The 27639-nt window shown below is 43.5% G+C and overlaps 1 protein-coding gene across 5 annotated transcripts in view; it reads right to left on the reverse strand.

Annotated features, from left to right (window-relative positions):
* The window catches only part of LOC125891173 (uncharacterized), a 136593-nt gene that overhangs the window by 46181 nt on the left and 62773 nt on the right, over window positions 1-27639 (reverse strand). For 3 of the 5 annotated variants that reach the window (XM_049580211.1, XM_049580215.1, XM_049580209.1), the window contains exons 2-5: window positions 25437-25457; window positions 23705-23732; window positions 23401-23415; window positions 10752-10904 (exon numbers count right to left, since the gene is read on the reverse strand). In XM_049580211.1, the coding sequence (XP_049436168.1) occupies window positions 10752-10904; window positions 23401-23415; window positions 23705-23732; window positions 25437-25457 (217 nt within the window). Of the gene's footprint in view, window positions 1-8482; window positions 10905-23400; window positions 23416-23704; window positions 23733-25436; window positions 25458-27639 lie in introns of those variants that run through there. The other 2 variants (XM_049580212.1, XM_049580210.1) reach the window with 2 other exon arrangements.

The raw sequence follows: 27639 nt of genomic DNA on the forward strand, positions 1-27639 counted from the left end.
CGTCTGCTGGAATGATATGATGATTGCTACATAGTAGTGTTGCACTGACCACGGTACTAAAACACAACGGTACATATGATACCATAATGTTGGAGTACTGTAGTACTACGGTACCTCAGGCACCACTACTGTGGGATAAGATCAAAGTCCAATCGCAAGAGCGTGAGTGTCCATGCGCCGTCCAGTAACGGCGCACGCTGGCCACCTGGCATTCGATATGCCGCTGCAGTGGTTTATATCCAGTGACATTTCAGGTATGAACTGAGCTATTGAGTATTTTTAAGCAGTGAAAGTTATTATTAATTTATTTTTACTTGTAGGTTAGATTATGCTACAGTGATTTGTTTTCCATTACAGAGCTCTATGGTGCGAGCATTTTACTGGCATTTGCGACTAAAAATAGTTTTGTGCGAGCAAAATAAATCATTCAGCACACTGTGCGAGAACAGATTTCAACCAGCAGCAGAAAGTAAAGGCAAATCCTGTCGGTTGTGGGTTGAACAGGGATCACAGACAAAGACGGGAATGTATTCCTGTCAAATACGGCGGAGGCTCATAGTGCTGCGCGGCGCAAGAATGGCTTACCGTCGACAGAGAAGTCCGACTCCAGGTCCAATAATGTCCTCTTCTTGGCGTCATGACTGCCCAGTAGTACCTCAACAGCCGAGCCATGGCGGCACACAGGTATGTGGCGTGTCAGAGGAGGAATGAGCTGTTCACATTTCTCTCTCTGGCAGGTAACGGCCCACAAACCTCACCGCACATTAGGGACTGTTCGTTACTTGTCAGGGGAGGAGGGTGGCTGGTTGATTTTTATTTTATTAATTTATTTTATTTTGATCCCCCCCTGTGTTAATCACTTATTGATGCTGTTTTTGAAGTATGAATAAGTCAATAAGTAATTTATTCCACTGAAATATCATTGATGTATTATAGAAAAGTGATTTATCTTTTTATAAATGACAAAAGGCACATCTGCCTCATTTTAGCTGTCATGATACTACTCAGAACCGTGATACTTTCACTGGTATCGTACAGTGGGTCCCAATTTTGGTACCGTGACAACACTACTACATAGTAGTGTCTACTTGATTTGTATCTGTGCTGTTCAGATTACTGTGGCAGGTACTTTTTGTTTTTTGATAGTGTATATTGCACTAGTAGTTTAACACTGTCTTGGAATTTAATAAATATTGACAATCAATTTGAAACCCTTACAGTTGCATATTTGTTTTCAGGATGGGATTTTTCCTGTGAACAGGATTTCCTGCTTTTCTGACCTTATACTTACGTCAAGTTGCCTTTTGGGACATACATGCATACATACGTACATGTCATACTTGCCTGTAGAGAGGAGTTTATTACAGCCTCATATAAAATCAACAATAATAATGATAATAATAATATTAAAGCAAACAGAGCTCTGGTATCGGAATAGTATTGGTATCGGCAGATATCCAAATTCAGTTATCGGGATTGGATCGGAAGTGAAAAAATGTGGATCGGTGCATCCCTAGTGTCCTGCCAACAGTTTTACAGATGTTTCTTTTATGATGGTGGCCTGTGGGGAAAATGCGTTCATCTCTTAACAGTGGAGAAACCTTTCTTCCACACTGTTTGATGGCGATACACGCATTTCTGTCAGTCTTCCTACTTGTTTAAACACTTAAATGCAGCTAGTTTTTTCCACTGAGGAAGATATTAAGACATATTAATGTAAGTCCAAGAGGTACAATAAGTCATACATGAACTGATGACTGTACTGTAAGCAAAAGTAAAAAAATAATTAAAAAACCTTCACTTGAGGAGGAGGATGAAGAGGTTTGATGGCTACATCATCCCCCACAGACACACACAGATGCAGAAAACCTTTTAAAACAATTTTTTTTTATAAAAGAAAACCACACAAGACAGTTTTGATTTTTTTTTCCTGGGTGAAAGGGAAGAAAAACTGAATAACTTTTTAAAAAAATAGAAATAACAAAACATTATATAAAATACATCCGCTTGTTCGGGGGAAATGTATGTATTTTTGACTGAAACCAAGCTGAATAACTAAAAAAAAATATTGTTTTAAAACTGTCTGTCCTGTGTGGTTTCCTTTTTAAAAATACAACAAATAGTTGAATTTGTCTTACGTTAGATGTTTTGACATTTTGTCCATCTGTGTGTTTCTGTGGAGGAAAAACATGACCATCAAACTGCCTCCTCCTCAATATGACTCTGTTCTAAATAAGTGTTTTATCATTATATTCATAAGTTAACTGTGAAGCCAGTCACAAAGTTTTTTTTTCCATGTTTTGCTGCATGTTTAATCATTTTTTGTTTTTTTCACTGATCAAATGTATTTATTTTTTAATCTTGATGTGCTTAGTGGATGAAACGTGACCACTTCAGTTTTCTTCTTTCTGTGCCATGTTTGTTCCTGAGCTGTTGACAGTTACTTTCAGACTTTCACTTTTCACTTTTGCAGTCTGGTATAAAAGTCCCCTCCAACAGGTGCGGTCCAGCAGTTACACTGAGCACACACAACTTAAACCATCTCCTATAAGCAACCTCATTCAGGTAAGGTATGATTAATATTTTACAACACATACACAAGTGGTGCTGTATGTATCAGTAATTTAGTTTTTTGATTGACTGTTTTCATTCAGTACAAGATATTTTAATGTGATTAGCATTTTCATTAACTTTGTTAAAACAGTTATGCTGGTTGAGCATTGATGAACAAATACCCTTTTATCTGTATTAGAACATGAAATGTAAATTGCTAAAGCTTTATTTTTTACTATTATTTAGGCAGTTTCCACAGACACACTATGGTTGTAAACTGCTGCTGACATTTTATCTTTTTCTTTCAGAGTGAACAACTTGCCCTGAAGATGTCAGGTAGTAAACAAACTTCATCTAAAAGAATAAGTGCATTTTTTCCTCTAAGAAATATAGAATATAACGACTTCCAAGGAGATGTTTAGTAAATGTCTGACTTCAGTGACTGAAAGGGAAACAGAAATCTCCCACACAGTAAACAAAAACATGCTAAATGGTTTCCGTACAGCTCTTGTGTGTAGTGTTTATCAACAATACATCAATATGATGTTATAACAATTGAGTCATTGTGAATTTGATAGATTTTATGTGATTGGGATTTTAAAAGAAAAAAATGAACTTGCCTGAATGCAAACATAAAAAGTTTCTCTTTTCTTTCTTTCAGCCCGTGACCATCAACGTAAGTTCAATTGTTTGTTAATTAAATCGAATTTTTACTTTGCTAGGCTGCCGGTTATAATGAGATTTTTAGGACTTTTAGGACACACACGTGTATGAAGCATCCATGTTTTCACAGACATGGATGTAAACTGTAAGAGAAACTTGACCAGTCCAAACACATATATTTCAGCAATAACCACTCCACAGTTGTATGCGTCCGCGCACACATACAACTGTGGAGTGGTTATTGCTGAAATATATGTGTTTTTACAGTGACATGATACATCTTCTTTCAAATATTGTTTTTTAGATTAAATGTATTGTCTCTTTGTTTGTAACCTATGCAGTTGTGAAGGAAGATTTAAAGATCGATTCAGGCAGGACGTCTAAAGCTGGTGACGCTGGTGAATATGCAGCTGCTGGAGCCTTCAATCGTTGGGATGGGGTTGGCGCGTACGCTGGTGCTGGATTGGGCCATACTGAAGGTGGTGCGGTCAAAGGGCCCAATGTCGGTGCAGGGGCTGAACTCTCTCTAACAGAAGGTGCCAGAGCCGTTGTTAATGCAGAACTGATCAGTGTTTCAACCTCTGCTGGTCCGGCCAAAGCTACAGTCGGTCTGTCAGCAGAAACCGGCGGCACCATCAGTCCAACACAGGTAGAGGCAAAGGTGCTGGGAACAGGTTTCTCCCTCGGTCGTAAAGTGGGCTTTTCTGTCCTTGGCTCTGGGTTTGAGTTTAAATTGTGGTAGACTGTATCTTTGAGCCAAACACTTTGAACTTTGTGATTGTGTTACGTGTCATCTATTACAACAATGTATCCATAAAAGCATTTGCAATTTACAGCTTTTATATATTAAAATTCACTGCAGATTAGAAAGCTGGGCTTGATAAGTGATTTTTTTAATTTCTACTGCTTTTTGATAACAGCGTGAACATAATAAAACATTTAACAGTCTTTGTCGTACAGAAAATAAAATGTACATGTAAGATTATTGTACTTTTACTTATCAGGAGCCAGCACTTCCTGTCACACCTACTGGCTTCCACTTGACTTCATCATTGTTTGCTGACATTAAACTTCTCTAACACTGAAGCATTGCTGTGTAGAAAAAACTTTTATCCTGTGTTTCGGGCATTTTTCTTACAGTGTGACAAGGCATGAATTTATTGTTTAATTTAGTTCCAAAGATCATAATAATAAAGTTTTTAAAAATCATGTCTTACCACTTTTACTGACACAGGACGATCTATTTCATTTGACCCCCATTTTATTGATGATCAGTCTTGTCTTAGTTCAGAGGTTTTAGACTGTATATTGTAGCAACGCCCAGATTTCCCATCATGCCTCATGCTAGACTGTAATTTAGTTTGCAGTTAAGTTTGCTATTTTATGTTCCAAAATGCAAATGTGACTTTTTATTATTGATCATAAAGTGTCTGTGCAGTTTTTGTATTAGTTTATAGTTTATACCATCAGTGAACTGGCTCGTACACTCAATGATGACAGCTGCCTTTCCTTACTTTCCTTAAATGTCTGTTTATTGGTTTATGTGCAATAGTGTAAATTCAGTAAAGAAACATATCAACAGCAAATGTAAAACCAACACAGAACAAACTTCAGCAATACAGGTAAGACAAAAAGGAAAGAAATTACACATAAATTATCCCACAAGTTACAGGGTATTGACATAAGACACCATGGTACAGATAACCTGTTAAACCATTTTCCATACACTGTAATTCTTTAATCAAACTAATGATCGGTTGCAAGATTTTTTTAAACAGTCCCTCTCTGTTTGACAGGGTGAATCTAATTTTATCTAAATGTAAAACGTGACCTAATTCCTTCAGCCACATATGAAATGTTGGGAGCTTCTGAGATTTCCAAAATTGAAGCAGCAGTTTTCTTGCCAGCATTGTGGACAAAGAGATGACCTGAGCTTCTACCTGTCCTTCACTCTACCTGGCTCAACCATGCACACTGAATAGTGCGTTTAGAGGGGCAGGGCGAAACTTGTTCTTAAAAGCCTTTGCAAAAAAAAGTCAGGTAAATGACATGCTTCACACACCTCAACACATTAGGCTAATTACAGTTAATTCATTGTGGTTATGTCAGCTCTCCAAAGTTAGCATACACCATCATTTTAAACACACATCTGATATTATCTAGCCCACTGATAATATAGCCACAGTCTCACTGTAGCCTGTCTTACTGTTCATTTATCATCAAATACAAATAAAAAAAATAAGTAGGCTTGTATAATTGATGCATTTAGTAGGTCAGCATTTTTTGCCAGGCTATCCCCCTCACCTTGTTAAGTACTGCCCCTTGTAGTGATTACCACTTTATATTCTTCACAGAGCTCTATCTGCATGGTTTGTTCTGCCGGAGAGAGAGACACAGCTCTCATTTTCCCTTCTTTTGCTTCCTAACATCCTCTTTCCGACAATTGACTGTTCTGGGCTGCGTGTATACTCCATGCCCGCGCTCAGTTGAAACTTAATCCAGCCTGGCTCGAGTTAACACTGATTAGATGAGGCTGAACTGTGTTCATGGAATGGCTTAAGCCTCAAGTGGAAACTGACGTTAGGTCAAACTGGGCTTTTTCAGTTAAACACAGATTTATAATAATAAAGTCCATACCCATTGGTAGCTTTGTCACCTTCTATCTATGCCATTCCTCAGTGCCTATGTGCAGTTTCACATAGATCGACCACGTCAGTGAGTAGAAAAACGTGGGACAGACAGAGTGACACACTGACAGTTTCCGTGATTATGTACAGCATACCATACCATGACTTAGTCATACCAAACATTAGAAAACAACACCAACATTGGTCCACAGGGGGAGCCACAGCGATCGGTCACATTTTAGCCATTTTGAAGCATTTTTCTGTTGTTATAGCGCCACCCAGTTGCCAATTAGAGTCAAATTTCTCCAGTCACCTTGAGGCATCCTGTTCTACATATCTACCAAGTTTAGTAAAAATCCATATGGCGGTTAGGCCTAGATAAGAAATGAGCTCTCTAGCACCCCCATTTTGTTTGATGGGGTCAATAATGGAGGGGTCCCCTCAGATTATGTGTGGTCATATGCCTACAAAGTTGCGTGGTGATGGGTGAAACCCTTGAGATGTTCTACACCTTTATGTGATGAGCCACGCCCTCCGCAATATTCATTGCCTTATAGAAGCTCAGTTTTAGTAAGTTTTCCAACTTTTGCCAAGAGGGAACTTTAGATATTGGTCCCTAGATTATGTTCACCCAGTTTCATGCAGATCGCTCAAACTTCCTAGGAAGAGATCCATTTGAAGTGTTTTTCAAAAAATCCAAAATGGCGGAAAATCTATATAAGCGGAAGTTATGGGTTCTTGAGGCAAATGTGTTCCTCATGAGGAGAGGAACTGCTGGAACTGCTGGACCTGCCCATCCCCCCCACCGACTCTTCAGCTGTCTGTCTTGGTCAACCATCTCCCACTCCACCCTCCTCCCCCACTCCTCCCTCTCACACCTCAACACCCTCCTGCTTGACCCCCACCCCCCCCCTCCTCCTCACACCTCCTCCCCCAGTGGCCAGACTGACTGCTCTCCATCATGAGGACTACACCCCTCCCCCACGTGTCGTCACCTCCACAATGTGCTTCACTGCTGACCATGTGAGAAGACAGCTGATGAGACTCCACTCAAATAAGGCTGCAGGCCCTGATGGTGTCAGCCCCAGGGTGCTCAAAGCCTGTGCCCCCCAGCTATGTGGAGTACTACAGCATGTCTTCAACATGAGCCTTAGTCTCCAGAGGGTCCCCTTGCTGTGGAAGACATCCTGCCTCGTTCCTGTGCCAAAGACGTTGCGTCCCAGTGGCTCCAAGGACTACAGACCCGTGGCATTGACCTCCCACATCATGAAGACCCTGGAGAGACTCGTCTTGGAGCAGCTCCGGCCCATGGTCAAGCCACTTTTGGACCCCCTCCAGTTCGCCTATCAGCCCCGACTTGGAGTTGAGGACGCCATCATCTACCTGCTCAACCGTGTCTACACCCATATGGATAAGCCGGCAAGCACTGTGAGGGTCATGTTTTTTGACTTCTCTAGTGCGTTCAACACCATACGTCCAGCTCTACTGGGTGACAAGCTGACAGCAATGCAGGTGGATGCCCCCCTGGTGTCCTGGATTGTAGACTACTTGACTGGCAGACCACAGTATGTGCGCTTGCAACGCTGTGTGTCAGACAGAGTGGTCAGCAATACCGGGGCCCCGCAGGGGACTGTCCTCTCTCCCTTCCTCTTCACCCTCCACACCACAGACTTCAGCTATCGCACTGAGACCTGCCATCTTCAGAAGTTTTCTGATGACTCTGCTATAGTTGGATGTATCAGCAAGGGTGATGAGGATGAGTACAGGGCAGTTGTGGATAACTTTGTCACATGGTGTGAGCAGAACCATCTGCAGCTCAACGTGGCAAAGACAAAGGAACTGGCTGTGGATCTGAGGAGGACCAAGACACTGGTGACCCCTGTTTCCATCCAGGGGGTCAGTGTGGACATTGTAGAGGACTATAAGTATCTGGGGGTACACACTGACAATAAACTGGACTAGGTTAAGAACACTAACGCTCTCTACAGGAAGGGCCAGAGCCGTCTCTATTTTCTGAGACGACTGAGGTCCTTCAACATCTGCCGGACTATGCTCAAGATTTTCTATGAGTCTGTGGTGGCCAGTGCTATCCTCTATGCTGTTGTGTGCTGGGGCAGCAGGCTGAGGGTGGCAGACGCCAACAGACTCAACAAACTGATCCGCAAGGCCAGTGACGTCGTGGGAACGGAGTGTGACTCTCTGATGGTGGTGTCAGAGAGGAGGATGCTGTCTAAGCTACGAACTATCTTGGACAATGTCTCACACCCACTCCACCATGTGCTGGTCAGGCACAAGAGTATTTTCAGTGGGAGACTCATACCACCAAGATGTACCACTGAGCGCCACAGGAAATCATTCCTGCCTGTGGCCATCAAACTGTACAACTCCTCCCTCTGAGTGGCCCTGAGACTTTTTCACCCACTGCAATAATTTAATCTAACTTGTGCAATAACCCCATTCACCCTGACTGTATATATTCTGTTTGTGTAAATAATCTTGTTTAGTTTACAATATATATATATTTATTTAAGTTTGTTTGTTAATAATTCCTGTTTATTTAACTCTATATTTGTTAATACTATTGTTTAAATTTCTTATATTTTGACGTATCTTTCCTCTCTTGCAAGGAGCACCTGTAACATAAATAATTTCCCCTCGGGGATCAATAAAGTATTTCTGATTTTGATTCTGATTCTGAGAGGCATCTCTGTGCAAAGTTTCATGTCTCTACGACATACGGGGCATGAGATATGCCCATTCAAAGTTTGTAATTTCAATCGGTTGCTATAGCGCCCCCCTTTGGCCAATTGATGTAATATTGCTTCATTGGCATCCTCCCATGACCCTCTACCATTGTGCCAAATTTCACATGGATTGACCAAGTCAGTGAGGAGAAAAACGTGGAACAGACACACAGAGTTTTCATCATTATATAGTAAGATAATAATAATCTTTATTTATGTAGCACCTTTCGAAGCACATTAACAAAGTGTTGTTCAATAAAATTAAACACATTTAAAACACAAGAAGAATAAAACAAATAACGTCATAAAATGTCACCAAAGTAAAAGATAAAATAAAGAAACTAAAGTCAATATAATTAATGGGAAATAAAATCAATACGATAGCAACGGAAAAGACAGACAGCTCAGATAAAATCAGGATATACTTTCCGAAAGAAAAAAAAATAAAAATTTAGGAGGGACTTTAATGAAGCCAGTGACTCAGACAGCCTTACATCCTGGGGCAGGTCGTTTCACAGCATCAGGGCCCTGATTTCAAAAGCTCTGTCCCATTTGGTCTTCAGCATGGACTCTGGGACAAGCAGGATTTCAAACTACCCAGAGGTTCATTAGGGAGTTCTGAACAATCTGAAGTCGTTGCAAAGTTTTTTGATGGACACAAAATAATCAAGACACGAAGAGATAAAAGCATGTACAACAGTTTCTGTATCTCTAAAAGTTAAAATAGATCTTATTTTAGCAATGTTTCTCAGGTGATAAAAACACGATTGGACAAGCATAGTGACATGTTGTTGTTCAAATGACAAATAACTACCAAACATGACACCAAGATTTCTTGCAGCAGGCTTTATGTGTTGAGACATGTAACCAGTAGATGGCAGTATTTGTTTCCTGATTGGCTGTGACCCATTTACAAGGATTTCTGTTTTATTACTGTCCTGGATCAGCTGTGCTCAGAGGAAAACCAAATATTTATTCTGCAAGTCTTAGAGAAGTTTAATGTTAGCAAACAATGATTAAGTCCAGTGGAAGGCAGTTAGGTGTGGCAGGAAGTTGTTGACAGGAAATGGAACAATCAAGACAGTGCTGGCTTCTGATATGTAAAAGTATAATAATCTTATCTGTGCATTTTATTTCCAGTATGACAAAAACACAGTATAACACCAAGTCAATTAAACTTCAGGGATATCAATGTGTCCATTCAGGAAGCACAAGTGATTGTGAATCAGTTTCAGCTGCTTTGGTGCAAATCAAAGTGACAACAGGTGCAATGGAGAGGCAAAAGCAAGACAACTCCCAAAAAGGAGAGCAGGAGGAGAGCTGGACCACTGTCTGCTCCTTTGTGTGAGGAGGAACAGGAGGAGCACTGCCAGAGCCCTACAAAATGACCTCCAGCAGGCTACTTGTGTGCATGTTTCTGACCACTGTCAGAAATGGACTCCATGAGGGTGGCATGAGGGCTCCACGTCCTCTAGTGGGACCTGTGCCCAAAGCCCAGCATTTATTTTTTTGGCGTTTTGAATCCAGCCCTCAGTGGGTTAATCATTTTGGTTTCCATTGACCATTGTTACACCATTTTGTTCTCAACCAATTTTATAATGTACATCAGTAAAGATTTTCAACTTGAATAATTTGTTCATTAAGATCTGATGTGTGATTTATGTGTTTCCTTATTTTTTTTTTAATGTACATTCATTCGGTTATCTAAAAGCAGTAGGCAGTGATAAATCACTTATCAAGTTCTTTTTTTGTTGCAAAGACTTACAATGTCACAAGATGCAAAACACAATTACAAAGAGCTGTATTTGGCAAGATGTCACAGTCTACCATAATTTAATTTCAAACCCAGTGCCGAACAGAGAAAAGCCCACTTTACTACCAACCGAAAAGCCTGTTCCCAGCACCTTTGCCTCTATACATGTTGGACTAACGGAGGCACCAATGTCAAATGCAAGACCGAGTGTAGCTTTCACTGGACCAGCAGTGGCTGAACCACTGGCCACTTCTGCTTTGGCACAGGCTCTAACACTGAGAGATGCCGAAGAGGCTTCGGCTACCACGCTGGCGTTGGGCCCTTTAGCCTGAGCTTCAAAAACACTCCACTGAGCACGAGCAAGGCCCACTCCTGCACCGGCGTACACTCCTGCCTTGGGTAAACGCTTACCGGGTTTGTCCTCAAAGCCGTCTAGAAATATATCAGCGTCAGCATAGGTACCGGCGGTCAGAGTGTCACCGGGCCGATCGTAGGTGTCAATCATCTCCACCAACCCAGCTGCACCAACAGAAACTCCGGCACTCGCTTTCACAACTGCTTGGCCTGTAAACAAAGAGACACTACATTTAATCTCAGAGACCACGAGAGGATGATGTTACCACTGTTAAAGATTTTGTGTGGTGTGGAAATTTCAAGAATATCATTATAATATATTTTAAAAAGATGTGCTATTACAAGAACGAAAAACAACATTTCAAAATAATATTCTGAGAAAAGGTTGTTACATATTCATTCTAAACTTTAAGAGAGACTTTGATCCTTTTCCAAAACCTTAAACCTCTGTCTGGAGGAAGGGGTCCATGTCATTGGTTCGACAGCCCATTAGTCCGACTGTCCGCGGTGCTGAACGGCTCGCGGGGGGCCTATGGGGCGCCGCGACCAGCTCGAGGCAGAGCAGGCTCACGGATTATGTGTTTGTCACTTTCTTTTTCATTTTAACCCACACCATGATCTTTTCCTGACCCTAACCAAGTGGTTTTTGTGCCTAAACCTATCCAGACCTTAACCACAGGGCATCATGAGGATTTCAGAACGGACTTCAGAACAATGAGTTTAATATGGTCGGAACAATGGGCAGTTCCTGGAGGAAGTCCCTCCCAGAAACGGGATACTCCAAAATCCCGATCATAAACTATTCTTTTCTATGTAAACACACTCATCTCTTTTAGACAGAAACACCAATGATTCTAATAACCTAATTAGACCTCCATCAGCTCCTGCCTGTTTCTGCTTGGTGCATGGGGGACATGTCTCTACTGTTTTGTTAACAGACTCAAATCTAAAGATGTTTCAGGTTTAAAACTACTTCTGCCACATACACACACACAGACTCATACTCACACATGCATAAGGATATTTATAAGGTATTATTTTTTTTTTCTATTTTTCTTTACTATCCTTTTATAATATAGACCCATAACTGTTAGTGAACAGTATGATGCTTTTTGTATTGATGTTTTTCTAGTGATGCTTCCTGTTTGCACTATCCCTTTGCTGCTGTAATGTTGCATATGTCCCCGCTGTGAGACGAATAAAGGATTACAGTACTGTGCACAAGTTTTAGGCAGCAATTGTTTATTTTTATTAATTTACAAAATACAAAGTGAGAGAACAGAAGAAAAACCTAAATCAAATCAATATGTGGTGTGACCACCCTTTGCCTTCAGAACAGCATCAGTTCTTCTACACACACTTGCACACAGTTTTTGAAGAAGCTCGGCACCTGTTTGGCATAATTGGTTAATCATACACCTGACTATGATCCTATTGATTTGATTTAGATTTTTCTTCTGTTCGCTCCCTTTGCATTTTGTAAATCGATAAAAAAAAAAATTACTTTTCAGTGTCTCTTGCCTAAATCTTTTGCAAATGTGTCATCAAATGGGGGCGGTAGTAGCTCAGTCCATAGCGACCTGGGTTGGGAACCGGAGGGTCGCCTGTTCAAGTCCCCATCCGGACCAAATATGGAGCATGGACTGGTGGCTGGAGAGGTGCCAGTTCACCTCCTGGGCACTGCCGAGGTGCCCTTGAGCAAGGCACCGAACCCCCAACCGCTAGGGACGCCAGCCCCCTCACTCTGACACCTCTCCACTTAGTGCATGTATAGGTCCTGTTTCTGCATGTGTGTGTATTTCGGACCTGTGTGTTATTGATAACGGAGTGAAACAATTGAATTTCCCCTCAGGGGGATTAATAAAGTATATAAATTAAATTAATTTTAAAATTAGTGTTATAAAAGTTACCTACTGTACCTGTAACATTTTTCTACTTTTTATGCTTTTAAAAGTACAAAACATTTATTCTGTCAGCCTTTTAGTTATTTAATTTCTGCTTTCACCTTAACCTAAACTGCGCCAGGTGGATCGGTCGATTAAGGTTTGATGGTGACAGAACCTTAGGAAGAAAAGCCGTATTCGGCCACAGAGTGACCCTTGAGCCATCGGAATTCCACCTCAGACATGAGTCGCTCACGGACAGGGCATGTAGCTCCCCAACACGCTTTGCTGAAGTGATGGCAAGTAGAAAAGCAGTCTTTGCAGACATCCACTTCAGTTCCGCCTGTGCCAGGGGCTCAAAAGGCGGTAAACACAGAGCATCCAACACTACGTGTAGATCCCATGCTGGAGCTCTAGGCGCTTGTGGAGGGCGCAGCCTCAAAGCTCCCTTTAGAAAGAGGGACACAAGTCTGTGGCACCCCACCGTGTTGTTATCGACTCGAGCATGTCGAGAGGAAATGGCTACCACGTATACCTTCAGGGTAGCGGGGGACTGGCCGTCCTGTAGGAGCGACTGTAGGAACTCCAGCACTTTAGGCACTGAACAGCGCACTGGGTCCTCACCCCTGTCTGAACACCCCGCAGAAAACAACTTCCACCTGTTTTCATACTGGACTTTGGTAGAAGGCGCCCTGGCATTCAGTACAGTATTGCGGACAGTGTCTGTGCAATCGGTCAGCAGTGGGCCGGGCCCTGCAACGGCCAGACCCATAGCTGCAGACGGTGAGGGTCGGGATGCCAAATTTGGCCCCCTACTGAGACAGGAGATCCTTCCCATCGGGGAGGCGCCACGGTAAGGTGTGGCAGAGCCTGTGCAGCAGAGGAAACCATGTCCTCCCTGGCCAGAAGGGGGCTACCAGCAGCAACCTGTGGCCCTGCTGGAGGACCATGGGAGAATCAGAGGGATTGGTGGGAATGCATAAAGAAGACCCTCTGGCCAATCGTGGGTGAGAGCATCCTGGCCCAAAGGACTGGTCTCCTCTGTCCAGGAGAACCAGAGGGGCAATGGGTCGACTCCTCTGTGGCAAAAATATCTACCTCTGCCCTGCCGAATATGTCCCAGATGTTGAGCATCCGGATGAAGCCGCCACTCCCCCGGCAGAGGTTTGCAACAGGAGAGGAAGTCTGCAGCCTGGTTCTGCTCCCCAGGCAGATACATTGCCCTCAGGCTGAATAGGCGGGGGCCCGCCCACATCAAGAGATCCCGGGACACCTGCAACAGCCGTGCAGACCTGGTGCTCCCCTGGTGGTTTATGTGAGAGACGGCTGAGACATTGTCTGACCGTACAAGCACATGCCTCCCTCTCAGATGTGGAATGAAGTACCTGAGTGCCATGTGCACGGCCCGTAGCTCCAGCACATTGATATGCTCTGTGCAGTCCTGAGCAGACCACAGCCCCTGAGCTGTCCGGTTCTGTCACACTGCACCCCATCCTGAGACGGAGGCATCTGTTGTAATGGCCTCTCGACGGGATGGAATGGAGCCCATGGCCCTGAAGCAGATATGACCACTTTCTCCATGGCGCCAGAGCAAGGAGGCAACGCCGCGACACCTTCAATTTCCAAGTGCATCCAAACATCCAAGTGGAAGCTGTTCAGCTACCTCTGAAGGGGGCGTAGTGACAGCAAACCTAAGGGAATCACAGTTGCAGCAACCGTCAGCTTTCCTAGGAGGCGCATAAACTGGAGATAGGGTAGCCATCTGTCCTCTTGGAAGAGGGGAAGGAGGCGGAGGATGTCGTCCACCCGGTGAAGCGACGGACAGGCCTTCATGGTGATCGTATTCATAGCCACCCCCAGAAAAATTGTACTTTGTGAGGGAACCAGGCAGCTCTTTGTGAGATTGACCACGAGACCCAGCTGGGCCACATGAGACAGGAGCAGCGCCGTGTCCTGGGCCGCCTGAGACTGGGATGGTGCACAGATGAGCAAGTCGTCCAGTTATGGCAGGATCTTCATGCTCTGCGACTGTAGTGGCGTAGGGCTGCTGCCACGCACCTGGCGAACACCCGTGGGGAAAGTGAAAGGCCAAACGGGAGCACCCTGAACTGAAAATGACGGCCTTGAAAGGCAAACCGCAGGAATTGCCTGTGGTGTGGCACAATGGGCACATGAAAGTAAGCATCCTCCAGGTCGATTGATGTAAACCACTCCCCTCTGGCAACAGTACGCAGAACCTCTGCAGTACTGAGCATGTGGAACTTCAAGATCTTCAGGAACCTGTTGAGTCCCCTTAGGTCGAGGATAGGGTGGAGTCTGCTGTCTTTCTTTTCCACAAGAAAGTAGGTCGAATAGAACCCCCCGGGTTGCAACAGAGGATCTATTGGCTCGATGGCACCCTTGTCCAGGAGGGCAGACAACTCCTGGTTCAGGGCCTGGGTTTTTGCCAGGTCGCGTATGATGGTCATCTTGACCCGGCCAAAGGCTAGGGGCTGGCGTCGGAACTGAAGTTTGTACCCTTGGGTTAAGGTGGAAATCACCCAAGGGTCCGTGGTGGAAGCAGCCCAGTAGCTGAGCTGCTGCTGGGAAAAACTGCAGACGACAGGCCCCGGGCCCTCAACGCCTGCCCCCCCGGCCCCTCGAGGCTTTGGGGGGGCAACGGGCAGCATAAAAGGTCCGAGGTTGTCTAGAGGGCAGTCCCTCAGGGGCACGAAAGTTCTGGGCCACCCACTGAGCAGGCTGCTGAGCCGGGCGCTGAGACCTAAGGTGGCCACTGGGGTAAGTCTGTGGATGAGAGTGGCGCTGGGGGGCAGCCGAAGAACCCCTAGGCCTGCTGGGAGGAGGTGCACTTCTGTAAAGCCCAGAAAGCTGTTGTCTTGTCTGTCTGGCTTGGACCGTGCGCTCGAGTGCCTCTAAAGCAGCTGAGCCAAACAGCTCACCAGGTTCCACCGGAACACTGCGGAGGGTCCTCCTGCATGACTCAGTGAGAGGTGACTGTGCCAGCCAAAACTGGCGACAAGCCTGGACGAGAGTAGACATCAACCGCCCAAGCTCTCTGGACATAAGCGCAAAAGCCTGCAGAGACACATCACTGAAATTGTGGATGGAAGCATCCAGTGTAGCCTCCTGCAGGGATGCTGAGAGAGCGAGCATGAGGTGTGACAATGAATTACCTATGTGTCCCATGCGTGATGCTGCACCATAGGCTTTGGAGAGCACATCATCTGTGACCCGACACTGGGGGCGAGGACACCTTGCATCTGGCCTCAGAGCCTCATCAGGTAAGACAGTGAGAGCAGCTATAGTCGGCTCAGTCGCTGGCATGTGACCCAAGCCAAACTTGGCTGCATCCTGCATGGCTGCCAGGGTTCAGCCATCGGATGTTGCATGAGACAGGGCTCTAGTATCCCTCCAGCATGCATGCAACTCCCTCAAGTACACAGTATGCAGAAAAATTGGTCCACGCTTTTGTTACCTCAAGGCTGGATTACTGTAACTCTCTATTATCAGGTAGCTCTAGTAAGTCCTTAAAAACTCTCCAGCTAATTCAGAATGCAGCAGCACGTGTACTAACAGGAACTAAGAAACGAGATCATATTTCTCCTGTTTTAGCTTCTCTGCACTGGCTCCCTGTGAAATCCAGAATTGAATTTAAAATCCTACTGTTAACTTATAAAGCTCTAAATGGTCAAGCTCCATCATATCTTAGAGAGCTCATAGTGCCTTATTATCCCACCAGAACACTGCGCTCTGAGAACGCAGGGTTACTCGTGGTCCCTAAAGTCTCCAAAAGCAGATCAGGAGCCAGAGCCTTCAGCTATCAGGCTCCTCTCCTGTGGAATCATCTTCCTGTTACGGTCCGAGAGGCAGACACCATCTCCACATTTAAGACTAGACTTAAGACTTTCCTCTTTGATAAAGTTTATAGTTAGGGCTGGCTCAGGCTTGCCCTGTACCAGCCCCTAGTTAGGCTGACTTAGGCCTAGTCTGCCGGAGGACCCCCCTATAATACACCGGGCCCCTTCTCTCCTTCTCTCTCTCTCTCTCATATCCTATTACTGCATCTTGCTAACTCGGCCATTCTGGATGTCACTAACTCGGCTTCTTCTCCGGAGCCTTTGTGCTCCACTGTCTCTCAGATTAACTCATATCACAGCGGTGCCTGGACAGCGTGACGTGTGTGGTTGTGCTGCTGCCGTGGTCCTGCCAGATGCCTCCTGCTGCTGCTGCCATCATTAGTCATTAGTCATACTTCTACTGTTATTATACACATATGACTATTGTCACACATGTATACTGCCACATATTAATACATACTTTCAACATATTGTACCACAGTAGCCAGAACTATAACTATAATATTATTACTTTAAATAATGTTGTTGTAAGCTACTGTCATTACCTGCATCTCTCTCTCTCTCTCTCTGTTTCATTGTGTCATACGGATTACTGTTAATTTATTATGTTGATCTGTTCTGTACGACATCTATTGCACGTCTGTCCGTCCTGGAAGAGGGATACCTCCTCAGTTGCTCTTCCTGAGGTTTCTACCGTTTTTTTTTCCCCGTTAAAGGGTTTTTTTGGGGGGAGTTTTTCCTTATCCGCTGCGAGGGTCATAAGGACAGCGGGATGTCGTATGCTGTAAAGCCCTGTGAGGCAAATTGTGATTTGTGATATTGGGCTTTATAAATAAAATTGAATTGAATTGAAAGTATTCATCTGATGGAGGCACAGTAAAGGTGGCAGGAGCCGTCTGAGCTTGTGGAACATGCAACTGAAGGTGGGCCAGGGCCATCCGAATGATGGCCCCCATAGAGTTATCCTCGGAACCGGCCCCAGAACTGCGGGCCAAAGAACAGGAGCTCACATCAGAGGCACGGGAGGCTGGCTCCTGGGAGAACATGTCTGCCCCATATTCAGCAAACTCAGTGGCCGAAGCTGCCACAGAGAGCACATCATCATCCTCCGGATCCAACATGGCCGCAGGAGGAGCAGTAGCACCCACATCCGCTGCACCAGTCCAAGACTGGAAGGCTAGGAAGAGGGATTTCATCTGGTTAAGCTCCTCAGTTAACTGGTCCACTTTGGAGGAAAGTTTGTACTCTTTGGACTTCTTCCTGGAGGAGGCGCCCTCAGTCTCAACAGCCTGATGTTTTGACCAGCTAGGATGAGCTGGAGTCAACTGTCCTAGTGATGGAACATGCCCCAACAGTTGTTCCACCTCAGCCAGTCTAGCAGCCCTCACTGCCCGAGGCATGAAGCTGCAGTTCATGCATGGATCCTCCGAAAGGCCCTCCCTCAGATGCTTGAGACCAAGGCACGAGGGACACATGTCATGGCCATCTTCAGGCTGCAGAGAAGCCATACAGGCCGAACAACAGTGGTTGCCCAACATAGTGACAACCAGCAAAATTTAACCTAAAGAAAAACAACAAATGCTGGGAGGGGGTGCGAACACACTACCGTCACCAACAAGGGTTGCAACAAATATATATAAGTTAGGCTTAAGCGTAAACACCTCAGCTAACTATAAAGTCAATAGGATGACAACACACCTATGCTGGGAGCGAGAGCACTGCCTTCACCAACAGGCTATAAACACAGAAATTGGCACAACCGAGTTGCCACCAAAATGTATAAATTAAAGCAGGCCGAGCGAAAAAACGCTGATGATAACTATGAAATCAAAGCAAACACAGCTATCTCTTTAAATAGTTAATAATACACACCTATACTTGGAGCGAGAGCACTGCCTTCACCAACAAAGGTTAGATTACTGTGACAATGAACACAAAAAATGGCACAACCGAGTTGCCACCAAAATGTATAAATTAAGCAGGCCGAGCGAAAACGCCGGTGAAAACTATGAAAGTAAAGCAAGCACAGCTACAAGTTAGCTCAAGCGGGCACAATGCTAACTGCTAAGACAGGTAAACAAAGTACGTTAAATAACACTACAAATGTCGGGAGAGGGAGCGAGTACACTGCCTTCACCAACAATTATTTAGCGTTATACATAATAATAAAAAACTTACTAAGTAAACTTATAACTAAGCTGTAATGTTAGAGACCAACCGCTTCTAGGATGTTGATCCGAAGGACAGTCCACGGCAAACCGCAACAATCCTCTCATCAGAGCGTTAGCTCGTCACAGCCCTTGGAGGGCGAGCAGCCCGCAACTCCGACAAAGTTGTCACAAGGCTACCTGCGACGAACAGCAGTGAAGCAACGTTGAAATTTTAGCTTTTAGCTAGAGCTCAGTGACGTGCAGTCCACCTGCGAAAGCGAGAAGATGAACAGGAACACATCCTCTGATGTCACCGGGAGATATAGGTTATCTGGGGTCATCAGGGGTCACAGGTGACTTTGTTGGTATAGATACTCGACCTGCGCATGCGGGAGATGGAGACATTCAGTGCTTAAAGCACCGCCTCTGGCGGTCAGGAAGGATGAAATAGAACTTGTCTCATTTGTGGTCTGATAAACAGAGAGAGATTCAATGACTGTAAAACCGAGCACACACATGACTACAATACAGTTACCTGTAAGTTGATGATAACGTGATGCAGTGCACTTACTGCCTGAGATGCAGCTGTTCTAATCAATGACAGACAAACACGTATCTTGACATCTGCTGGTCAAAAACCTTGCAACTTCATTTGAGCTTGATTTTAGCGTAGTGTTCAATTATTTTAAAAACACCATTTTTCTTTTTTGTTTCGTGAAAAGTAATGCTTTTTTGACATCAGTGTCTCCCATACAGAGGTGGAAAGAGTACTGAAAATTTGTACTCAAGTACAAGTACTGTTACATTGCTTAAATCGTACTCAATTACAAGTAAAAGTACTGGTGTTCAAAAAGTAAAAGTACAAAGTACTCTTTTCAAAAACTACTCAGAGTACTAATTACTTTTAACTGATGGATGTTTTATTGTGTTGTCAATAGCAGGCACTCGATTCGATTCACCTGTATAAAATATCAAAAACAGCTCATCTTATACAGTGAAATTACTGCAATGATATGCCTATTATAAGGCAAGAGTGTAAACACATGGCACACACATGAATACAAGGGGCTCACTGACTCCACAAGAGTCACACCTTTCCAGTCAGCCCCAATTTATCCAACTGTAATACTGTTTAAGGACCCCAATATGCAGGAATAATAAAATAGAATAGGCGAAATTACATAACTACCGCACGCAAAATAACCTCGAGGGTTTTGCACAAAAGTGCAAGGGATTAGAGTGAAGTGGATGTGTCTGTAAAGGGGTAACGCTTATCATACAAAGACATCTTCATTCAGGTATCTTGAAGTAAGAGAACAAGGGACCCCTTGCTTGTGCCCTGTTTTCCATGCGAAACGTTAGCCTAAATTTGGAGCACTATTTAACCCCCTTACCGACAAGCTAGCTGGTTAATTTTCATGGTTAATGTTTCATATAACATAGTGTAAAGCACAAAATATAGGCCTGCCTAATGGAGGCCTGTGAGAATAAAATGACCACAGATTTAATTTATTGTAATGACAGTGGTTGTCCAAATATTAAGCTAAAACATTTCTAAGAATTGTAGCTTAATTATGCATGCACGCATGTGCACGTTAGCTAGCTCCGTCTTATCTTAATATCAGGCAAACCAGTGGCAGTGACAATATCTTTGCAGACTTATCTTAGCCAAACTAATAACCAGTGCTTAATATGTAAAATTAGAAATAGGGGAACACTTTGGGCCTCTGAGAGAGCAGTGGTCCCCCACTCCCAAAAGTGGGGGAACACTTTTTTAAGCGGCACGTGAGCCGCCTCACTGCACAACTCCAGATGGAATGGTTGTGACATCTAGTGTTGTCACGGTACCAAAATTGGGACCCGCAGTACGATACCAGTGAAAGTATTACGGTTCTGAGTAGTATCAGGATACCACAGCAAAAATGAGGCAGATGTGCCTTTTGTCATTTATAAAAAGATAAATCACTTTTCTATAATACATCAATGACATTTCAATGGAATAAATTACTTATTGACTTATTCATACTTCAAAAACAGCATCAGTGAGTGATTAACATAGGGGGAATCAAAATAAAATAAATAAATAAATAAATAAAATAAAAATCAACCAGCCACCTTCCTCCCCCGACAAATAAAGAACAGTCCCTAAAGTGCGGTGAGGTTTGTGGGCCGTTAAGAGAGAAATGATGCACGGCTCATTTCTCCTCTGACACGCCACATACCTGTGTGCCTGTGTGCCTTGGTTGTCCAGGTACTACTGGGCAGTCATGACGCCAACGAAAGAGGAAATTACTGGACCTGGAGCCGGACTTCTCTGTCACCGTAAGCCGTTATGTTGCGGCGCGGAGCTCATGGGATTTGCGCAGAGCAAGATGTCAAGAGAAGATGTCTCCAAATCTTCAGTCCATAAATTAGTCTCTACTCCGCTGTGTATGTTACCGCCAGACACCTGTGCCTGCTGCAGCGGCGTTGTCCTTTCCTTACGTCATAGATTAATTGGCGCGGTCGCGATCGGACAGCCTTATTGGCTACAAAGATGCAGATGAAAGGTTTGAATATTAATTCAAATTGTGGGCGTACTCAGTAGCATCTTATGATTTTAAAAGTAGCGAAGTAGATTACATGGTGTAAATTGTACTCAAGTATGAGTAAAATTACACACTTGAAAAAAATACTCATAAAAGTACAAGTACCCAAAAAATCTACTTAATTACAGTAACGGAGTATTTGTAATTCGTTACTTCCACCCCTGCTCCCATATATGCAACTAGCAGCGGCGCACCACTGATTTTATTTAATTTTTTTCGTCTTAGCTCTTTAGAAATTACCGTTATATAATTTGGCGCTACGGACGCTTCATATCCAGGTCAATTCTCATACTTGTGAGTAAAGCATATAAGAGGAGAGGAGAGGGCTCTATCTCTTCATAAACTAAAGTTATATTATTTTGCGCGTCGGACACTTCATATAATAACATAACAATATACTATTTATCATGTTATACAGTGAAACGTTTCACCTCATAACGTGATAACTTATATTGTTATAATGTGAGACTTATGTTTGAATGAGGAAACAGTGTGCGGAGAAAGGATAATTCGAGGAATATTGCTGATTTACATGGATGGTTTTAAGTTCTACTTCATGCTTGGGTTGAGACATGGCGAGATTCTACTGTTATGAGTACAGCGGATGATAGTGTGATAAATATACGTAGCCTACACCAAGAAGGATTTTAAAATGCATGGGGTTGTAAAGAAGGACGAATGAGTCCGACCCTCTGGAGGTAGCGTTATTTCTCATAGATCAGCTCGAGGAGTATTATTATTCAACTGACGTTGGAGGAGCCATCAAGAGTCCACAAGCGCTAACACACACACCAAGGAGCACATGACAGGTCGCTGTCCTCTGACTCCTTTTAAGAAGCGCCTTACCAGAATGTGCGCAAAGACAGATCACTCTCTATAGCCTTCATGGCAGGACGAAATGGCTGCAGCATGTTTTAACCGTATATAAAGGGCCACTTCTATTTACTAACAGCTGGAGGAAAATTAACACGCGATAGAGGGCACGATTTGTAGGCTACCCCTTTCCACACAACAACACTGAAAAGCAGATCATTTTGTGCGTAAGAGTAGTAGTAGTAGTAGTAGGTGGAGTGAGTGTAATCCCATTCTCGGAACCCATCGGCTGTATTCAGCGTCTGACTTCCGGCAGACAGCGATACAGCCTCTGGGGGCAGACCGCCGATTTTTGGGCATTCCGGTTTGGAGGAGGCGAATTTCCGTTTCCTCCCCCCGCTCATATAAGTAATATGCTGAACCATTGTGATGGATTCAGAGTTTGCAGTGACGGCAATTATGTTCCACCTCGTTAGTTCACCGCACGGACCGTTTAACCTGGCAACAACTACAGCCGGCTCAAACGTGATTGGTCAATATCACGCGGACTACAAACAACCTACAACCGGAAATCAGGGATATTCCTCTGTTCTTCCTGAGGCAAGATCTCCGGGGTTTGGCTACAGTCTCTACATTCACTGAATGTAGAGTCTGTATATAGAGACTAGTGTAACCCTAACCCTTGTTATTTTTTATAATTCAATTTTATTATTGATACAAGAAAAGTTTCTTGTTATAATATCATCTGGTGATTATTATTTTTATATTTACAGGTGGAGACTGACCTGAGAGATCGCTTACAGGGGGAACACCTTGCCGCTTGTATGCACTTACATCAATGGCCCCCCAACAAGGGAGTTTCCTTTTGAGAGAGCCTTAGAGCTATTCTTTCAGAGCCCTCTAAAAATCAAATGCTCTAAGGCAGGATGCAAACTATGCCACCACTAAGGCTTTGTTTTAGAACCACCTTGAATCGTGAAGGTTTGGGGGCAAAGGCAGATAGGGTAGAGAGCTTAAAGAAGAGGGGGGAAGGGAATGGAGGGGATGGTAGAAAGGTTGGAAGGGCCAGAGGTGTGAACAATGGGTGGAGGGGAAGATTGTGGTGGGTTTTTAATAAAAACCTTTTTCTTCACCTTCCAATACTTTTTTATTTGTTTTTAAAGATGAAGAAAAAAATAATAACTTCAATTCAAATCCAATTTTATTCAGTTTTAGAAAAATTATCCTGGCAAAAACATTTTTTTTCACCTGGTTCTTGGTTATAAACACAGAAGCGAAAAGCATGAATCACCAGACTTTTTCCCTCACTTGTGTCTCAAGGCTTCCATACTTGAGTCCGGAAATCTCATGTTACCAACAGCCTAGTGGAGTGAAAATTAACCGACAAAAAGCTATTTAAAAATTAAGTTACTTACCCTCAGCACGTGCATCTGAAAGAAAGAAACAGGAAACTTTATTTGATAATTTTGGCAAGTTAAGCTTTTCCTTTAAAATCCATGAAAGTCACATGAAACATGTCAAATTCACAATATTGTTATTACACCATAACCCCCATATTAATAGGCTTCACATTGTTCTACTCATTGCAGATGTAGCAGCTCTTTCCTTCACTTTCAATCGCTAAAGTTAGTAATTAGCTAAAACTGTATCTGTCTCCTCTGAAGTCCCTAACACACTATATTTCTTTGAGGAAACTATGAACTTATTCTTCTTGTTTACCTGGTAGGTTGACAATTCCTTTAATACTCTGAAAGAAAAAGAAGAAATGTCAGCGGCAGATTAGAAATAGAGTTTCTCTGTGAGAACAGCCTCAGGTTGATTTAAATTAATGGTGGCGATGTAAATATAATGTACACTGCTCAAAAAAATAAGGGAACCCTTAAATCACACATCAGATCTTGATGAACCTATTATTCAAGTTGAAAATCTTTAGTGATGCGCATTGTTTAATTTGTTGAGAAAAAAATGATGTAACAATGGTCAGTGGAAACCAAACTCATCAACCCACTGAGGGCTGGATTCAAATCACATCGAAAATCAAAGTCAAAAATAGAAATCACAGGCTGATCCAACTCATAATGTGACTCAGTAGTGTGTTTGGCCCCCATGTGCCTGTATGCACTCCAGACAGCATCTGGGCATGCTCCTGATGAGGTGGTGAATGGTGTCCTGGGGGATCTCCTCCCACACCTGGATCAGGGCATCAGCGAGCTCCTGGACAGTCTGTGGTGGTACTTAGCGATGTCAGATGCACCAATACATAACGTTCCATAGGTTCTCAATTGGATTAAGGTCAAGGGAACGAGAGGACCAGTCAATGGCATCAATGCCTTCATCATCCAGGAAGTTTCTACACACTGTGGCCACATGAGGCCAGGCATTGTCCTGCACCAGGAGGAACCCAGGGCCCGCTGCACCAGGAGGAACCCAGGGCCCTCTGCACCAGCTTAAGGTCTGATAATCGCTCTGAGGATTTCATCCTGGTACCTAACAGCAGTCAGGGTATTGTTGGTTATGACATGGCGGTCTGTGTGACCCTCCAAGGATCTGCCTCCCCAGACCATCACTGACCCACTGCCAAACCAGTCATGCTGGATGATGTTACAGGCAGCATAATGCTCACCACGGTGTCTCCAGACTCTTTCACGCCTGTCACATGTGCTCAGTGTGAACCTGCTCTCATCTGTGAAGAGAACGGGGCACCAATGGCAGATCGCCAGTTCTGATGTTTTCTGGTGAATGCTAATTGAGCTGCACGGTGCTGGGCTGTGAGCACAGGTCCCTCTAGAGGACATCAGGCCCTCATGCCACCCTCATGGAGTCTGTTTCTGACAGTGGTCAGAAACATGCACACCAGTAGCCTGCTGGAGGTCATTTTGTAGGGCTCTGGCAGTGCTCCTCCTGTTCCTCTTCACACAAAGGAGCAGACACTGGTCCTGCTGCTGGATTCATGCCCTTCTACGGCCCTGTCCAGCTCTCTGATAAGGACACTAGCAGGAGACCAAACTAGAGAAGAATCAGTCAGGAAGGATGAGGAGAGAGCAACTGTCTGTGGACACCACATGTAAAACCATTCCCTTTTTGGTAGTTGTCTTGCTTTTGCCTCTCCATTGCACATGTTGTCACTTTGATTTGCACCAAAGCAGCTGAAACTGATTCACAATCACTTGTGCTTCCTAAATGGACACATTGATATCCCTGAAGTTTAACTGACTTGATGTTAGACTGTGTACCTTAATTTTTTGAGCAGTGTATATATCTATATCAAGCCATATTCTATATAATAATTGCATATAGCATAATTATGTCAAAGAAGTGGATCAAATTTGCAACATTACAAAAATGAAGAAGAAAGTCAAGATGCAAGTAACATTTCATTATTCTGTACTGAAATAGAAACTGAAATGTGACAAAAACATGTGATTAGAAAGTATAAATTATTGATACCTACTGGAACATTCTCTTCCCGCTTCTGAGTCCAGTTTGCATCGGCAAAACAAGAAAGACAAAATGCAAAAATATTTCATCATCATACTTAAAAAAACAGTCAGTTAAAAATATCAGTCACTGACACATACTGCCCCACATGGTACACTGAAAAATACCAATTATATCAATACAGACACAAGGGGCCAATGCAGGCTCAGACCCTTTCTTAACCAACAGAGGGAATCCGCTCAAATTACCAAAATCTCAGGTGCAAGCAACAGAAGTGGATTTTAAGCTTCACTAGGGTGAGCACTTCAGCTGGTTTAATTCTGTCTGAGGAAGGAGTGAGACCAATCACACATTTGCTTCATCATTATAATATATGCAGCACTTCAGTAATTGCACACCCAGAGTCTCTCCCCTCTGTGCTCACAAACATGTTTTGGTCTGAGTGGCTACAGTTGACATTTGGGCTAAAAACATGGTGGAAATGGCGTCTTTTTGGGTTAAAATTTGAATGTTGCGGCTTACAGACACTTAGATTAGACCACACATGCAGAATGGAGACATTTTGTTGCTACAGTTGTCAAGACATCTTCTAGCTCTGCATGCTGACATCCTGACCTCTGATAAACACCAGGTAATAAGAGGACACTACCTTTGGTAATTATTTTGTTTTCTCGGCATAATAAAATAAACCAACCTTTTGTTTTCTCGTGGTAACAGGTTGATTATATCGTTATCATGTGACAACAAAGCTTATTTTCCTCAGATAACTAAATAAATAACTTGTGATTGAGGTATCATTATATTATCCTCTTGAGGGTCGCGGGGGGGCTGGAGCCTATCCCAGCTGACATCGGGCGAGAGGCAGGGTACACCCTGGACAGGTCGCCAGACTATCACAGGGCTGACACATAGAGACAAACAACTATTCACACTCACATTCACACCTACGGACAATTTAGAGTTATCAATTAACCTAGTCCCCAATCTGCATGTCTTTGGACTGTGGGAGGAAGCCGGAGTGCCCATCTTTTAAACATTCAAGAAAAAATTAGAGTAAACTTCTCTCAAGGATTGTGTAAAGAGTCTGACAGTAAACCTTGGAAATCATCAAACCTGTAGCAAGACTTGCATTAAACCTCAAGGTTACCAAATCATTTGAGCCTGGACTCACTCTGAAGTTGTCGAAATCTGGCGCTTTTGCAGTGACTTGTGGCGCCAGAAACCAACCAAAAAAGGCATCCTTTAACATCGACCAGTTGCCATTCAAGTTTAACCTAGGCCTTTTTTGGGGTATTTTTACTGCCTTTACTTTTAAGCTCATATCACAGTCATTATAAAGGCTACATACACATGCTATATCTTGTTTTTTTTCAGGACAATGTGGGCTATCCAGATTTGCCATCATTCCATGTCCTCCTATGTGCCTGTATTTTATATTAATTTTTATATCAATGAATAAAACAAATCTGTGTGACTAAATTCTTACATTTTTACATGTGTCTCAGCATAGCAAGTTGGAAGTTGACATATTCTGCCATATATGAAGAGGGGAGACTCTCTGGAATCTGGCAATATAAGAACCATGATGCTGGGACATTCTGTCATTTCACAGCTGTCCAAAACATGTGGTTTGTGCCAGGCGGACATGATTGCCAGTATTTTTTCATTATTGCAAGTAATTCCACTGACTCAGTCACAAGTCAAAAACGTGTTTTATCTGAAAGAAACATGCAATACTTACATCTAAGCTAATTAGGCATGTAACGATATATCGAATTTCACGGTGTCGCAATAAAATAAATTCTCGCTACCGTAGTGGGAATGCCACGGTAGTTATATAGCTGCGTTCTCCTACAGAGCCGGTAATATGACTGTGCGACTACATTCCCCATAATCCTTTGCATGCAACTGCGCGCGCAGGTGAGAGCAGACTCATGCAGCTCAGCCTCTCAGTCTCCGACTCTGACCCGTGCGTGACCAGAGGAAACGAGAAGTGAACAGAAATGCTAGAATGGCAAATAAAGTAAGGAGACTGATTGTTCTTCTCTGTGGATTTTCTCCGCGACCGTTCGTCATAGCGAGAAGCCACGCATATCACGTGAAACAGCGAAACTGTAGCTTTCCGACAAGACGGTAGTCCAATGTTTTCACAGCGAAAAAAAAAGATAAAGTTACACTAAAATAATGTATAACAGAGCTTTCATACAGCTTTGCAC

The sequence above is a fragment of the Epinephelus fuscoguttatus genome, linkage group LG7 (assembly GCF_011397635.1).
Source record: "Epinephelus fuscoguttatus linkage group LG7, E.fuscoguttatus.final_Chr_v1".
Taxonomy (NCBI): domain Eukaryota; kingdom Metazoa; phylum Chordata; class Actinopteri; order Perciformes; family Serranidae; genus Epinephelus; species Epinephelus fuscoguttatus.